The 16,559-nt window shown below is 31.1% G+C and overlaps 4 protein-coding genes across 5 annotated transcripts; 3 read left to right on the top strand and 1 right to left on the bottom strand.

Annotated features, from left to right (window-relative positions):
- The first annotated feature begins 529 nt into the window (after window positions 1-529).
- On the top strand, window positions 530-3,366 carry LOC145759078 (deubiquitinase OTUD6B-like). Its single transcript, XM_082572818.1, has 7 exons — window positions 530-733; window positions 799-935; window positions 1,140-1,253; window positions 1,324-1,461; window positions 1,569-1,740; window positions 1,964-2,132; window positions 2,591-3,366. Exons 1-7 carry the CDS (start codon window positions 667-669, stop codon window positions 2,667-2,669), a joined length of 876 nt encoding a protein of 291 aa, XP_082428944.1. The 5' UTR covers window positions 530-666; the 3' UTR covers window positions 2,670-3,366.
- On the bottom strand, window positions 2,702-5,917 carry LOC145759077 (uncharacterized). Of its 2 annotated transcripts, none has more exons than XM_082572815.1 (14): window positions 5,800-5,917; window positions 5,646-5,723; window positions 5,467-5,556; window positions 5,209-5,375; window positions 5,022-5,127; window positions 4,858-4,930; window positions 4,720-4,796; window positions 4,550-4,642; window positions 4,330-4,459; window positions 4,112-4,262; window positions 3,877-3,994; window positions 3,552-3,688; window positions 3,191-3,304; window positions 2,702-2,984 (listed from the first exon to the last, which is right to left on the bottom strand). In XM_082572815.1, exons 1-14 carry the CDS (start codon window positions 5,858-5,860, stop codon window positions 2,940-2,942), a joined length of 1,440 nt encoding a protein of 479 aa, XP_082428941.1. In that variant the 5' UTR covers window positions 5,861-5,917; the 3' UTR covers window positions 2,702-2,939. The 2 variants fall into 2 exon arrangements, with proteins under 2 accessions (XP_082428941.1, XP_082428943.1); XM_082572817.1 differs by having other exon boundaries at window positions 4,550-4,639.
- A 536-nt stretch (window positions 5,918-6,453) lies between these two features.
- On the top strand, window positions 6,454-11,607 carry LOC145759488 (geranylgeranyl transferase type-2 subunit alpha-like). Its single transcript, XM_082573323.1, has 14 exons — window positions 6,454-6,582; window positions 6,699-6,809; window positions 6,939-7,063; window positions 7,216-7,314; window positions 7,723-7,811; window positions 8,229-8,426; window positions 8,870-8,953; window positions 9,058-9,140; window positions 9,281-9,376; window positions 9,785-10,010; window positions 10,205-10,407; window positions 10,777-10,890; window positions 10,975-11,062; window positions 11,144-11,607. Exons 1-14 carry the CDS (start codon window positions 6,580-6,582, stop codon window positions 11,287-11,289), a joined length of 1,665 nt encoding a protein of 554 aa, XP_082429449.1. The 5' UTR covers window positions 6,454-6,579; the 3' UTR covers window positions 11,290-11,607.
- A 113-nt stretch (window positions 11,608-11,720) lies between these two features.
- LOC145759718 (uncharacterized) lies at window positions 11,721-16,505 on the top strand. Its single transcript, XM_082573566.1, has 12 exons — window positions 11,721-11,796; window positions 11,890-11,919; window positions 12,253-12,789; window positions 12,969-13,092; window positions 13,464-13,587; window positions 13,739-13,911; window positions 14,114-14,285; window positions 14,714-14,784; window positions 15,079-15,247; window positions 15,407-15,532; window positions 15,869-15,983; window positions 16,306-16,505. The coding sequence occupies exons 1-12, from the start codon at window positions 11,721-11,723 to the stop codon at window positions 16,503-16,505; spliced, it is 1,917 nt and encodes a 638-aa protein (XP_082429692.1).
- The last annotated feature ends 54 nt before the right edge of the window (window positions 16,506-16,559 follow it).

The raw sequence follows: 16,559 nt of genomic DNA, 5'->3' as shown, positions 1-16,559 counted from the left end.
CAGTTTCAGTAGCAATTGATGAACCGATATCAGAAAATGGTTATAATAGTAACAGCCAAAAAGGAATCGACAAAGATGCATCAACAGAAAGTGGTAATAACGAAACAGAAGAGCAACAAAATGGACTCGAAACAGAGGAATCTAAAGAGGAAAATAGCGTATTTCCAGTACCTGATTTTGGCAACTTGTACAAGTACTTAGCTCACGCGATTTTACAAAAACCTTTGCCAGAGCTAACTTCAATAGAATCCCTAGTAATTGAAGACTGCATGCAGTCTATTAAGGAGCAGATTAAAAACCTAAAAGATGACACATTACGGAGAAACTTAAGGCAGTTGCACATGTATTTAACTTATTTTGATCCGAACAAAAAAAACGAGTTAATAAAAGATGATGTTTTTGAATTACTCGAAAACGGGACCATTTATAATCCCATGGGGCTTAATAAAAACACAATTGTACCTGTGCCTTCAGACCCACAAACCTGATTTCAATCATAATGTATTTCTAAAATTTGCAAATTTTTTTTTTTAAATATTTTGATCAAACTTTTTTAAAAAAAATGTGGACTAGTTTTTTGCCACTAATTATTATTAAATCATAATTTTTTTTCTAGGTAGACATTGTTTAAATTAATTTAAATAAGTTTATTATAAAAATACAAAGATGAACGACCTTAATTCTGATGAAGAACTAATCTCAAGACATCGGAAAGAGAAGAAAAAATTACAAGGTAGAATTTGTAATAAAAAAAATTTAAAAAAAAAATTAAATAAATTCCTTGGTTTTCTTCTTTAGGTGAAATCCAGTCTCTTAAAAAAGCTGTTCCTAAAGGAGATAAGAAAGGACTGAAAGCGGCAAAATTAAAAATCGAGGAATTAGAAAAAAATCTTCAACTTAAACATAAAAAAGAATTGGAAGCAATCAGTGAATTGGTGATAAAAAAAAAATTTTTTTTTTTATCTTGAAAAAAAAATTTTTTTAAAAAAAAAAAAAAAAAAAAAAAAAAAAATTTTTTTTTTTATCTTGGCCCCTAAATATGTAACACTCTGTTTCCTTGACTTAGTTGCCATTTATTTTTATTTTTTTAAAAACTTTTGACCTTTCAACTCCTTTTAATTATTGGTTTGTTAATAAAGAATACTGAAAATCAAAATGGGATAATAGAAGTAACCAAACTAGTTAACGATACCAACTCAAACTTAGAAACAAATCAGTCAAAACCGCGGGTATCAAAAGCTCAAAAACGAAGGGTAGGTGCTTTCAATTTTGTATATCTAAAAGCTAACAGTTGAACAAAAATTAAGTTTTTGATGTTTTTAGAATAAAAAAGAACAAAAAATGAAAGAACAAGCGCAAGAAATATCGGATGCCGAGAAAAATTACGAATTTTCTGCCCGATTTAAAGAAGAACAAGAAATGAAAAAGACCTTGAATGCCTTAAATTTTGTAGTCAAACCGGTAAAGAAAATACTCATATACTAAACCAGGACAATATCACTCGGCATCACCACCCGGGGTCTTTGGTTCAATCCCCGCTTTCTTCTAAAATTTATTTTTGTTTTTAGATGATACCGGATGGTAATTGTATGTATTACGCCGTACGTGATCAACTAAATAATTCTACAGTGTTAAACATACAAGAACTGAGACACAAGACAGCTGAGTACATGAGAAATCATCCGGATGATTTTGTGCCATATATTACAAGTGAAAACCCAGATGAATTAATAAATGAAGGTGTGTATCAAATAGTACTAGCTTAGTTATATTAATAGATCATTGATCTGCCAAATATTTTATGATTTTGACAGGTGTACTAACAGTTATACCTAAAATGCTATGCCAATAGTAGTTATCTATCCCATGACCTCATGTAGTCAAGTCTAAAAGTCTACCAATTTATTTTTTCGATTATTTTTGACAATGTTTTTAAAATAACCTTCTGACTTGTATTTTGTAGAATCTTTTCAAAAATATTGTGAGAATATTGAGAAAGATGGAACTTGGGGAGGTCAATTAGAATTAAGAGCTTTATCCCATATTTTAAAATCTACAATTCATGTAATACAAGCTTCTGCACCCCCGGTTGTTATAGGAGATGAATACCATAGCAAACCAATTTATTTAACGTAAGTGTTTATTAAGTCTACTATTTAATTTAATTTTAATATTTTTCAGCATGCTTTATTTTTTATTTAAGAGTACAAACTATTAAATACCCTTCTTTATATTTATTTATACTTAATGTGGAAAGGTCGACTTCTCAACCTAAACATAGAGTAACATCAGTTACCCCGACCCAGTCTCGAGTTGCCTATGCTTACTAAGTGTTGGCTCAACAGGAGTTCATACAATTTATAGCATCTTACTCATAGTTTCTACAATATAATTGCAGTGGGGATTGAACCCAGTACCTTATGTAGTAACCCCAGGTGTTTTGACCTCTAAACTACACTGCCGGTTAAAAAAACGGACCTTAACTTAAGCAAATTACTATGATTAAAATTTAATCTGAAGTCTAAAAATGGTAACGTGACTAATATTACACCCTATTTAGATAATTTTATAAAAAAATTTAAATTCTTAGGTATCATCGCCATGAACTTGGTTTGGGGGAGCACTATAATTCGGTTGAAACAATAACTAAACAACTTGAAGATTTATGATGCTAATCAATGTCAATCTTATATGTTAAACTTATATGTTAAACTTAATGCCAAAGCCTTCCAAGGCAAATTACATGTAGAAGAATTAGTGTATAACTTTCAAATCATCAAGTGTTATTTAACTAGTTCTAATTTATGAGGAACCGTAATGTTTATTGAAATGATGTCACATGACTGTAGCAAACTAATCAATGCCGAAAAATCACCTTTTTTTTATGTTAAGAATGATAATAATGAACAAAAAAATTTGAAAAAAGTTATGGAATAGTTTTATAGCTTCATCTTTTCATTTATCCAATCCAAGTATAGGGCAACCTGGTAATATAGAAAACAAACAATACAGGAATTAATCAAAAGTTGTAAGAGTTACATTAAATATTTGTCTTCTATAAACTTTAAGATGACAAATCAATTACGTTTTTTAGAAGAAAGGATGTATTACTATTTTTATTCATGACTTTTTTAGGTGCCTGACTAGAATAGGTTTAAAACAGAAAAAAGAGCATTTATATTCTACTTACATTCGTGTAAATTCCAGGATGGTCAACCTTTCCGCATTCTCTTCCCCAGCTCACTATTCCAACCAACTTGTATGTTCCATCTTGTTTGTAAGTAAGTGGTCCACCACTGTCTCCCTACAACATTTAAAATGGTACTTAATTTGAAAAAATGGTCGTAAGTATGCTACCTAAAGCATTATAAGCAACATTTTGTTTATTAGGTGCTGTATCTTTTTCGCTGGCATGCCTAAAAATACGGAATCACATGCATTTGGTTGGCCTATAGATCACGCGAATTCGAATGATAGAAATTGAAGTTAGATTTATTCGGCCCATCTAGTATATTTTATAGATAGCCCTTAATTTACGAACTGTTATTTACCGTGCAAGAATCTTTGCCTCCTCTCGGATGACCTGCGCACAACATATTTTCAAGGACCGTGGGTTCATTTCTCTTACACGTTAACCACATTATAAGATAGACCTGCGTTTTTAACAAAACAGAATTGTCACCTGTACCTGTAATATAAACCAATTATAGTGTGTTCTTTATTTAAAGTTCATGCTTTTGAAAGTAGGGCAGGTAAATATCGTTTGCTCTGATATCAATTGTATATCAACGCAAGTCGAAAATAATCAATCGCCAATATATTAACAGAAGTCCCACTTTGTGAGCGTAGGTTTTAAATATAATAAAACTTGAATACCCTGCGTATCTCCCCACCCTGATACTGTTAAAGTCGAGCCAAAGTCCGGTACATCTAGACCATGGGCTGGAAGACATATCGGTTTAATGTAGTCGGTAAAAGTAACTGCTTTTTCCAGCTAAACAAAACAACTAAATTAAAGAAGGTATTGTTACTATATGTGGCAAATAACTTGTGTCAAAAAAAAGTAAAAAATCTTTAGAGCTATGAGGATTTTAAAGCTGATATTTCTAACCTTTAACAAAGCAATGTCGTCTGCTTTGCTTTTTGAGTCGTATCCCTCGTGTTTTATAATCAAGCTAAAGAAGACTTGGCGCTCTGTGTCATCATACTTGTACTTGTGATGCTTGCCAAGATATCCAGTGTAATATGATGGGTTGATGGTACTATAAAATGGGCTTATTTAACACATTACATTTAACCAATAAGTTATAGTAAACTATTGAAACTTACTATTTAAAGCAGTGAGCTGCTGAGATGATCCAGTATTTGTTAATTAAAGAACCGCCGCAAAATGAAATTCCAGTCGATCTCATGTTTATAGAAACTTGCCATGGTATACTACCCGGTTTTACTTCTGAACCTGTTAAAATAAGAAGTTGTCAAATCCTAGATACGCTTGAATCCATTTTTTCTATGATAATGTCATAATAGTTGTTTTCTTAGCGCTTACCTCCGACTATTTTAAGCAAAAAACTGCTAGTGCTTTTCGGCGATGGTTTTCCGCAGGTTTGGTTCATAAATGGTGGCTGCTCAGTGGTTGCTACTTTTAAATAATTGGTTGTTGTTTTTTTTACTATCACTTTTAGCAGTAAAATGAAACTGAAGTGTTTTTATACATACCTGTTTTTCTACATCGGTAAGCTCGGTTTACTATTTCTACATCGATTGTTGATAGCGATTTCTCATTTCCATCAGAACTGCAACAAGAAAGTTTAATTTACAGTTGCAAAATGTTGTGTAGGTAAGATGTGTACTCACTTTGTTTTGTAATTTGCTTCAAACTCTGTTATCTGAATCAAATGCGCTTTTTCGTCAAAATTGTCATCCGTTTCTAAAAATTTAAAGTAAATGTATATACATCGTTTTGGTTTAGGCAGAATGAGGATACTACTACTATTATCTAGGCAAACAAATGTTTAAACCGATGATTAGAGCTTCTGATTGATGAGGTTTTCCAAATCCAAGTGTAAACATCAGCATATTTCCAAGAAGAGTTTCCTTCTTTAAACATTTTCCTCCGACCAAAAACTAAAGTATGCAACAAACAAATTTACATTCATAAATACTTATTTTTTAGGTCAAAAACATATTTAGTTAACTGTTTATCACCAATTGTTTTCCGCCTTTTCTTCCAATCCAAGTCGAACATTTTCTTCCAATATCAAAGAAAATATAATCTTTATGTTGGTTTGGATCTCTTGTTAAAAACAATACACAAGTTTTTCGTCTAAACTCATCCATGGCCGTTATAAGTGTTATCATTGCTGCACTGTGTTCTAAATATAATTTAACTTTGCTTTAAGTTACATTAAGGTTATTTTTGCTTGGAGTAATTTGGCTTTTTAGGTTAGAAATGTTGTTTCTTACTCATCTTATTGCTTGCTTCGTAGGGAATTAAGATTTTCTCGCCAACCATCAGTTTTGTCCATAGATTTCCCTTTATCGGTCGTTGTTCATCTGTAAATTAAACTTATTGCATAAAATTGTTGAATAAATGATTCTAAATATTAATAATACACATAACCGACTGTTAAAATAAGATTTACCTTCGCTGTTTAGAGAATTTTCCAAATCGTTTAATACCTCCAACACTGAAATATCTTTAACTTCATCTTTTATAAATTCTAACGATAAAAGGCATTTGATAATAAAAGATATATTATATCTTTAAACATGCTTTAAAAGGGTTAAAAACTTTACCATGTGTCTTTCCAAGCAAACTGAAACTAAAAATTGCAAGAAAAAACCCAATGTATTTCATGTCGTTGTCGTTCGTTCAAGTTTAAGTCAAATAACCTTACATCCTAATATTTTATATTTATATATTAGTTTCCTTGATTTAAAGAACCACCTAAGGTTAAAATTTTGCTGATAAAGACTTCCACGTAGTTTAAAATGAAATATAAACCAATTTAAGACAGCAAGAAAGGGAAGAGTGCGTCAATGTCAGTCAAATGCTTGATGTCGTGAGTAGGCGTTTGTTTGTTAAAATGTGCTTGTTTATTAAACCAACAAGTCTATCCGTTTCACTTTGACCAATAATGTAGCAAATTCAATGATAACATTTTACTTTAAGATCATGTATTAGATATTAATAGACATGGTTTTCTTTAAAGTCTATGGTCCGCATTGTACACCCTTTCAGCACCGTGTGCATTGTGTATACTAGTGACAATGTGCACTTCAATCTTTGCATTCAAGGCTTTGAATGTAGTTAAAATAATAAAATAATCAATTATTTAAAATTTGATGCTAATATAACTGGCAAATTGCATGTTAAGACAAAAAATAAAATACCAATATTTTTTTAATTGGTCATGCGTACACTAGTATACCTATCATGGTATGTATGATTGTAGACACATGCATATGTTCACTTACAGTTAAGTCAAAATGTAATGTTTTAAATCAGCTAAAACGACCAACCTATGTTTACTAGAACTGTTTTGTTTGTTTTAGAAGACTATAATAGACTCTAAAATGGTAAGTATGTAAAAATTTTCTATTTTAAAGCTTCAAGTTAACTTAGGTTCAAGTTAACCTAAATTATGTTAAAATCTTTCTTAACGAAAAATCAGTTTGGATGTTTATTTTTACAGCACGGAAGGTTAAAAGTTAAAACAACAGCAGAGCAAGATGAAGAAAAGAGAATTAAACGTGAAAAGAAATTAAAACTGTTTCGTGGAGCAGTAGACAGTGCATTTAAAAAGGTAAACAAATAATTGTTTTAAACTTGGCTTCACCACATGAGGCCCGGGTTCGATTCCCAATGCTCCCATGTCGCAGGACCATTGAGTAAGGTGCTATGAATTTGTATTAAAATTTTATATTTTATTAAGATTTTAAACAAAAAATATGATGATAAAGGACTCTACATTACAAGGGAAATTCTAACAAACAATTCGGATTACACTACAATGTGGAATTACAGAAAAAGAGCAATTCTTCACTTGAAAAAAGAAAAGTAGGTGTTTATATTAAAGACCAGTATTTAAAATAAATAAATTTTAAAATTGTTTGACTTGCTAAAATAGTCAAGGTGTTGGATTTAAAAAGTTGGAGATTAGGGTAGGTTTTTTATTAGTGGTTGAAAAATTCACATTTTTCTTAATCTAGATCTGCTGATGAGTTTGATAATTTAATGAAAGAAGAATTATCTTTGGTCGAATCTTGCCTGAGAAATAATCCAAAATCTTATGGCTGTTGGAATCAAAGGTATAAATAGACAAGATTTCAATAGAATTTTGTGTTTTAATAATTAAAATCATTATAACAACTTATGTCATTATAACATCATTATAACAACTAAAACCGGCAGCATGGTGTAGTGGTAAGAATGCTTACTACACCACACATGGGGTTGTGAGTTCAATTCCCACTGCAATCATGATGTAACGCCCTTGAGTAAGGTGCTATAAACGGTATGAACTCCTGCTGAGCCAGCACTTAATCAGCAGTATAATTATTCGGCAATTATAATCTATAATATCCCAAACTGCCACAGGCAACTCAAGACTGGGTCTGGGTAACTGATGTTACTCTATGTTTAAGTCGCGCATTCAACTTTCCCACATTGAGGATAAAGATATATACAAAAAAAAAGTAATGATGTTATTTTAACAGAGGGTTTGTTGTTCTTAATATGGAAGATCCAGATTGGAAAAATGAACTTCATCTTTGTGACTTATTTTTACAATTCGATGATAGAAATTGTAAGTTGTATATATATATTAACTGCCAGCAACATGATGTAGTCATCAGAACACTTGGTTTCACTAAACAAGGGCCTGGGTTCAATTCCCACTGCTCTCATTTTATAGAACCCTTTTAAGTTGGTGCTATTTACTTCTGTTAATTATCTCCATAATGATAGATAATCCCCCAAACTGCCACTGGCAACTTAAGACTGGACTGGAGAAACAAATGTTACTCTATGTTTAAGTCATAAAGTTAACCTTTCCATATAGAGGATAAATAAATATTTAAAAAACTAACCCAATTTAATTGTATATTCCTTAAATTCTTAATGTATAAGATCTCTTTTTTATGTATAAATTTTAGTAATTTTTTTAGTATAAATAGACTTTATTTTAATTAAGTTATGTTTTAAATTAAAAATTTTGTATTAGTCCACTGCTGGGATTACAGAAGATTTGTTGTATCCAACTCTGAAGTAACATCAGATCATGAATTATCATTTACCAACAAGTTGATTGCAAGTAATTTTTCCAACTATTCTTCGTGGCATTACAGAAGCAAACTACTTCCAAATTGTTTTCCTGACCCCCAAGACTCGAGTAGAATAGAAGAAAAGAAATTATTAGAAGGTGAAATTTGTACCTAAATCTTTTTGTAATTTAAATTAAACCAGCAGCATGATGTAGTGGTTAGAACACTTGGCTTCACTACATGAGGTCCATGGTTTGATCCCCTATGCTGTCATGCTGTAGCATTTTTAAGTTAGACGATATAATTAGTATGAATTTCTGTTGAACTAACATTTAAGCAGCAGTTTAATTATATGTCAATTATAATCTATAATATCTCAAGCTACCAAAGGCCACTCAAGACTGTTTTAAGGTAACTAATGTTACTCTATCGAGAATGAATAAATATATAAAAAAATGTACTATGCAACTTACAGATGTGTACATTTATTGTTAATTTACTGGTTAAGTGTATGGGTTAGGGTTAAGCACAATGAAATATAGTACATAGTTTTCTGCAGTATGTAAATTTGAATTTAAATACTTAAATGTGTTGTTTTTAGAGCTAGAATTGGTTCAGAATGCTTTCTTTACCGATCCTAATGATCAAAGTGCATGGCTCTATCATCGCTGGCTACTAGGAAGAGGTAAAAGCATTTTTTGGCATACTTAAAAAAAATCCTATTTTAATAATATGTAGTTTATATCTTTTAAAGAAAATTTTCTGAGTTTGATATTTTGTATATTGCAGGTGTTAGCAAGCAGTCAATCTTGTCATTACAAGTTTCCAGAAACAATTCACAAGTTACATGCACATTTAGAAATGCTACAGATGTAATTACATATCTAAGTCAATTTAAATTAATGTTAATTAGGCCAACTGTATATATATATGAAACCACTTAAAATTTTGTAAAAGATCTTTTAAATGTGCAACAGTTTATTTAGTTTTAAATCCGTTTTGTTATCTGTAGGTTAAGAGTTGTGACAGTTTAAGTGTGATAGTCAATGACAAAGAACAGAAGGGAGAGTGGAAAAGTTTAACAACTGATAGATATGCTCAATTGTGGGTATGCAGAAGTTTTGATTCTTTGCAGCTTTAGTGTATATAACCTCACTGCTTCCAAACTACAAAGTTTTTAAGAAAAGCGCTATAAACGGCATAAACTCCTGCTGAAAAAAACTAATCAGAAATTTAATCATCAGGCAAATAAAATTAAAATTCAATATATATATATTAAATTGTCAAAGTCAGCTCAAGACTGGGTATGGTTTCTAATGAGTTATGTTGCTCTATGTTAGAGTTGTAAAGTCGACTTACCCTAAAAATGCAATAAAATAAGATAAAATTAAAACATGTTATCAGTATTTAAAAAGACTTATCATATTTTACATTTTTTTTAATTTTTAACACCCAATCTATTATTTACATAAAAACACATGCTAAAATTACCCTTTATAATTTTTTTAAATTTTAGACTTTTCATCTAAATCAAGAGTTGCCCAGTGGTCCTGTCAAAATATCTGTTATTTTAGATGAAGATTTAAGTTGTGAGTTATCTGAGAATGACAATGAAGGCTTTTTTGTCTCGGAGATAAGTTGCAAAACTTTTAATGAAACGTCAAGTGCTGCTAAACTTTCTGTCCTTAAAGACGAATTATATTCTTGCCAAGAGTTGAATGAGTTAGAACCTGGAAATAAATGTAAGTTTTTAATTGTTAAAAACAATTTTTTAACATTTTTTAAAGTCCTATTTATCTGGCAATATATTTTACTTACTTTAGTTCTACTTTGGTTATGATTTTTATTAGATATTAAGTATATAAAATTTTTATTTATTTTTTTAAAATTTTTATATTTGTAAATTTGGGCCAACTAACTTTCACTTTGTATATAGGGGTTGTTCTTACCCTTGTGCTTCTAATGAGGTCAATAAGTCCTTCTAAATATTCACAAGAAGTTTGCCAGTTATTAAATGACTTACAAACTATCGACAGTAGAAGAAAACGCTATTATCAGGACCTATTAAGTAAATACATGATTGGCGATTATCTTGCAAAATATGATGTTACTTCTAGAAGAATAGATTTACATGGAAATGTCAGTATTTTAATGTTAAAAATAGGAAAAAAAACAATAGTTTTGTCTTCATTGGATCTTTTTATGTATACTTTTATCCTCGATGTGGGAAAGTTAAATGTGCGACCTAACATAGAGTAACATCAGTTACCCTGACCCAGAGTTGCCTTTTAGCAGTTTGGGATATTATATAGATTATAATTGCCTGGAAATTATGCTGCTAATTAATGACTGGCTCGTTTATAACACCTTACCTAAGGGCGATACATTATAAGAGCAGTGTAAATTGAACCCACAACCTCATGGTGGTGTAGCGAGGGTTCTTACCACTACGCAACACTGCCGGGTTGTTGCAGGTGTTATTTACTAATTCAAATTCTTCTTTTTCAGAATCTAACCAGAATCTGTTATGTGGAATATATGACAACAATTACTTATTTAAATATTGCGAACAACGAGTTACATAAATTGCCAAAATCTTTGCATTTACTAATATGTCTACAGGTTGGTAATTACACTTTAATTTATCTAGCATAAAATTAAAGCTTATGTTAGTATTTTTATTTAAATATAATTTTTTTTTTGCAGGATTTAGATGCCCAGCAAAACGAAATTACTGAAATTGAAGGGCTCAGTAATTTAAAACAACTATCAAAAGTGAATCTAAATAATAATGGTAATTAAATTTTATATGCAGTATTTAAAAAAAAATCTCTTAAACATATACTATTTTAAAATTATATTTTTATTCGTTTAGAAATAAAATCAGTGGACAATCTTCTATGTTTGTCATCTTGTCTAAGTTTGACTTCTGTTCAATTAAAGGAAAATCCAATTTCAATTACTGCATGTGACAATTCTTTGTTAGATAAATTTAAAAATGTTAAATTTGTGTTTAAATGATATGTATTTATATATATTTGTATTTTTGGAACGTTGTCATTTATATTTCAAGTTGCAATCATGATTTAGTATGCTTCAAATTTATTTTTTTTGTTCTTAAAATTAGGTAAAAATTTGCAATAACTTTTATTGCATAATATCTAAGTTATTTTATTATTTATCGTGTTTAGATGTCGATAACTATGCGCTATAACGATGAATAATTCTTTAATAACAGCTATTGTTCCATCTTTTTATTATTTCCGTTTGTGGAAGGCAACTAATTTACGTTAATGCAACAGATTAGATATACATTTTGTTTTAATATACAGATACCCAAACGCAAATAAAACTGCGTAAGTTACATACTATATTTGCAGCGTTTCATACAAGCGAGGGTCTTTATAATTTTGGTTTATTATTTTAATTTTTGGTTTATAAGTTTATTCAAGATGATATTACACTTAAATGTGATATTAGGATGCACTATTTTACTGTTAAATGTGAATAACGTGCTTTCGCAGCCTCGTGAGTAGTTATCTTAATTTCGTTTTACGTTAGGCCTAAATATCAAGTTAGTTTAACTCTTTTAACGTTAAATTTATTCTTATTACTGTTTAGGACCCGTTTCTGGATATTTGGGAGGAGTGGGTAAGTTAAAATAACAGGACTTTTACATAAATTTCTACTTTAACTAGGTTGAGTTTAATTTTTAATTCGAGGACAAATTTTACAATAATTAAAAGTTTTTTATTATAGGGAAACTCTTTACAAGCGCGTGAAATATAAAATGTGTTGCTGACAAGCATGTTAAAACCTTCCAGTTAATCAAAAACGTTTTCGTTAAAAAATACTGATTTAAAACGAATAAGGTGTTAGGGTTATTAGTTGTTTTTAAGATATGGCTTAAGATTTTGTGTAGAAACCTTGAGCAATGTCGAAAACAACTCGAAAAACAAAAAAATTATTGTTTTTTTTTCGTAGAATTGCGCTATGGTGACAATGTTTATCTTTTTGTGGAAGAACGAATGGATCCATTTGGGGCAGCGTTGTACTGTGATCGATACGGAGGAGAACTGGTTGTAGTGACAGGTGCGCCACTAGAGAATTTTCTGAAGGATGCTGCGCTAGGGACGCTGGAAAGCCGAGAGTTTTTGATTAGTTTTACAACTGGAAGTGTTTTTAGCATTCTTGATATGCTCCGTAGCCAATTTCCACCAACAGGAATGGTCAATTGCTCTGATCCAGCTAATTCTGATTTTTGTGCTTTAAACACTGAAGGCCCACACTATGTGCAAGAATTCCAGGATGAGGTTGCAGCCAGTTGTCTTAATACTAGCTCTTGTTTTGATCCTGGCAATCCAACTACTTTTAATGGAATGGGCGCTCCTTATATAAGCAGTTCTATAAGTGGTGTTTCTCCTATTGGCATGTGCGCTGTAATTCAATTTTCTGGGGACGATATCGAATGGCAACTAATTTCTTGTTTGTCACAAAACAGTTTTATTTGTCAGAAACGAGGTTAGTTGCTTATAACATTTTTCTTTTTTATTTTCATCTTTCTTTTTGTAAATATTTTTATCCTCGATAGAGTAACACCAGTTACTTCGACCCAGTCTCGGGTTGCCCTTATCAGGTTGGGATATTATAGATTATAATTTGCCTGCTGGTTTTGATAGTTTTTTTGTGAATTAATTAAGTTGCTGATTGTCCTGCCGTGATGGAGGTTCCTGAAATACCTGAATCACCTGTTCCGCTAAATTCTTCCTATACAACTTTTCTTGGAACAAGATACTTATGCGGAGAGAGTGATCTTGCGGTATCGTAAGTGTTTTTTTTTTATATTATTGACAGCGTGGTATAGTACTCAGAACACTTTTCTTTACTACAAAAGATCTCGTGGTTGATCTTTACTGCCCTTGTGCTGTAATGCTCTTGAGTAATATCCTTTAAACTTTATAAACTCTTGCTAAGCCAATTTTTAATCAGTAGGGAAATTATCAGGTAAATATAATCTATAATATCCCAAACTGCCAAAGTTAACTTGAGACTGGGGGGGGAGACTAGGGATGGGCAATAAATTTTCATTTAAACTAAATCAAGAAAATCTAAAAAAGCAAATTTTAAAATTCAAGGTTATTGTTTTGAAACTAGTAACAAAACATTAATTTTTACTTTATGTTATTTGTGTTTAGTGTTAACTATTGTGCTGCACAATATCTCGACCTGCAGGACCCTAAATTAGGAACATGTGGTTTTAATCTGAGTCTTGTTAACGTTATTAGTGCTGCCCCAAGCTCATGCGGTGCAACTATTTCTGTAAGTATAGCTAATGTGTTAAAGTTAAAATTTCAAATTTATATATTTGATTGAAAATGTGTTTAAATCTTAAAATTGTATTGAATGGGTAATGTTTAGTTTTACCAAGGTTTGTAAAACTACATACTAAGTTTGACATTTTTTTTCGCAGACTCAAGACAATGATTTAATTCTCCAATGGAACCTTGTCACCCCGATTGGCAATGCTAGTTTGGGCTCTATCAGCACGGTTATAAATAGACGAAGTTGCATTACCCAACACCTGCAATGTAAATACCCCTTCAAGCAAAATGTCAGCGCCGAGAATTTTCTCTCCAATGCCGAGTAAGATTTTTTAAAAAGTTTAATTAAAGTTTTAAAAAAATTTGAAAAAAGGTGCCACAAGAAAATAAAGAAAAATCTTTTGGCTGCTCTTATAAACAGAAGCTTATAGAAAAATTGTTAGTCATTCTGATATTTTTGGAAAATTGCTCACTTATATTATCAATGGATATTTTATTTTTTAACCAATGTTTTATTTTTAAAGCCAACTCTTGCTGCACAATGATTATCAAAAGGGTAGATTTTTGGGCTTTATTTCTCGATACACTGACAACACCTACACTCAAGAAATAAGAGATTATTCCAACGTGACAGTTCCTGATCCTATTTATATAGGGGTGGATCTGGAATTTACGAACGATAAAATGATTGTGCAGGTAATTTTTTATGACAATTTTTTATATATTTTTATTCTCAATGTGGGAAGGTTGACTGCACAACCTAAACATAGAGTAACATCAGTTACTTCAACCCAGTCCCGAGTTGCCTTTGGCAGTTTTGGATATTATAGATTAAAATGGCCTGGTAATTATGCTCTGATTACGTATTAGGTGAGCAGAAGTTTATATCGTTTGTAGCACCTTACTTAAGGGCGCTACAGCATAAGAGCAGTAGGGATTGAACTTAGGACCTTATATGGTGTAGCAAGTGTTCCTACCACTACACCACACTGCCAATACTACCACTTTTAGGCCCATATTTGATACACATCTTAGCCTGCTAAAAATAAAATTGTTTAAAAAGTTCATTTTTATTTGTCAAAATGGAAATAAGTTCCATTTTTTATTTTATTTCCAACTTTCAGGCAATAAATTGTTTTGCTCTAGACTACGATTGCTTTTGTTCCGGTGTAGTTTATCCTATGATATTGGATGGGTAAGCTTTTCATAATTTTTTTGATTAATTTTTTTAAGAACAAAAATTTAAAAGTTATAAATCTATATCTACATCCTAAAACCGGCAGCGTAGTGTAGTGGTAAAAATACTTGCTTTCATGCTTGGATATAATATCCCAAAGTGCTAAAGGCATCTTGAGACTGGGTCGGAGTAACTGATGTGACTCTATGTTTAGGTCGCGCATTCGACCTTCCAACATCAAGGATAAAGATATATACATATTCAATTTTTTTCCGAATATGTAATTAGAAATTTAAAATTTTTTTTACAAAGTTGCTCGAATGACACCGAGCATGTCAGAATTGCTGCTAACTCTGTTCACCAACGAACTTTATTCGAGTTTGATTCATTTTTGTGGACCTCTTTGCCACCGAAAGATCAGCTCATATTTGTTACCTGTGAAATGAGAGTTTGTGACTCTTCCTTGGAACCCTGTACCTTGGTAAAAATTTTTTTTAGTTTTAAATATTTTATTTTTAAAAATGTTGTCAACTTTGTCAGCTTAAAAGTTATTTAAAAATAAATGGTAGTGGTATTTTTTTTATAAAAACTATGTTTAAAATTTTGATTGATATATGTTTGAACTTTTTCTATGTTAAAGGAATGTCCCGATACTAGAAACAAAAGAAGTATTCCTCCGAGTGACGAAAAGAAATTGGACTACAATTTTAAGGTGACTTCAGAGCCAATCCATGTAGTATCTTCATCAGATGCACCATGCTTTACGGTTAGTTTAAAAATTCATTATAACCATGATTTCTTGTGTTTATTTATTTTTGTTATAAAAAGGCAGACTTCGAAGCCCAACCATAGAGTGAAGATTATTCTTCAAGCCCAATACCCAACCTCTAGTTGCTTCAAATAAAAAAGTTTTAAATTTTCTGGATAATATTGCCAGAAAGAAGTGTGTACTGCTTATAGCTCATTTCTCAAGGGCACTATAGCATGGACACAACTGAGATTAATCCCTGGACTTCATGTAAAATAGTCAAACATCCTACTTCACCACACCTTTTCTACATTTTTCAAGTTTTGTTTTAAATTTTTTTTAATAATTTTTTAGGATAATGGAGGATGTAGTCATACTTGTACGGATAATAACGGCCAAGCAGAATGTTCTTGTCCATTTTCGATGTACTTGGATGACGAAAAAAGAAATTGTTTAACAATTACTGAAGGTAATGTATGGCATCTAACCTTCCTTAAAATATTTTTAAACCCATATAACAAAGGAATAACTTTGTTAATGTAAGTGCCCTGCAAATTCGAAGCCCTTAAAATTTATAACAATTAAGTAAAAGGTAAGTATTGTATGTTAATTAACTGTAATGTTATGGAAAAAATGGCATATCCAACTAAGATGGACTTCAGTTATCCATTCATCTTCAATGAAGTTATCCAGAATGCTGAAGCCACATATCTACAACCGATCTTATTCAAAAGAAAGTGAAAAAAAATATTGTTTATACATTTATTAACAATATTGGATTTTATTTTTAGAGTTTGTTGAAAGTCTGGATTTAAATGACAAGGACAAGATTGAGGTTGTTTCTCAAACATTTTTCATTGTTACTCTTGCTGCTGTTCTTTTGGGTGTTCTCTTACTTGTTATTATCAGAAAACGCAGAGTGTCCAAGAGAAAGTCTGTTGATAGCGACCGCAGTGCTTATGATAACGTCAAATCCTTCTTTAGTATTTAACACAAACATCTTGAAGTCAGTATAGAAGTATTTTGAAGTTCTAAGATGCCTTAA

Source organism: Corella eumyota, chromosome 7 (assembly GCF_963082875.1).
Source record: "Corella eumyota chromosome 7, kaCorEumy4.1, whole genome shotgun sequence".
NCBI classification, from domain to species: Eukaryota; Metazoa; Chordata; class Ascidiacea; order Phlebobranchia; family Corellidae; genus Corella; species Corella eumyota.
The sequence above is the reverse complement of the archived record's forward strand: the minus strand, read 5'-3'. Positions and strand labels throughout refer to the sequence as shown.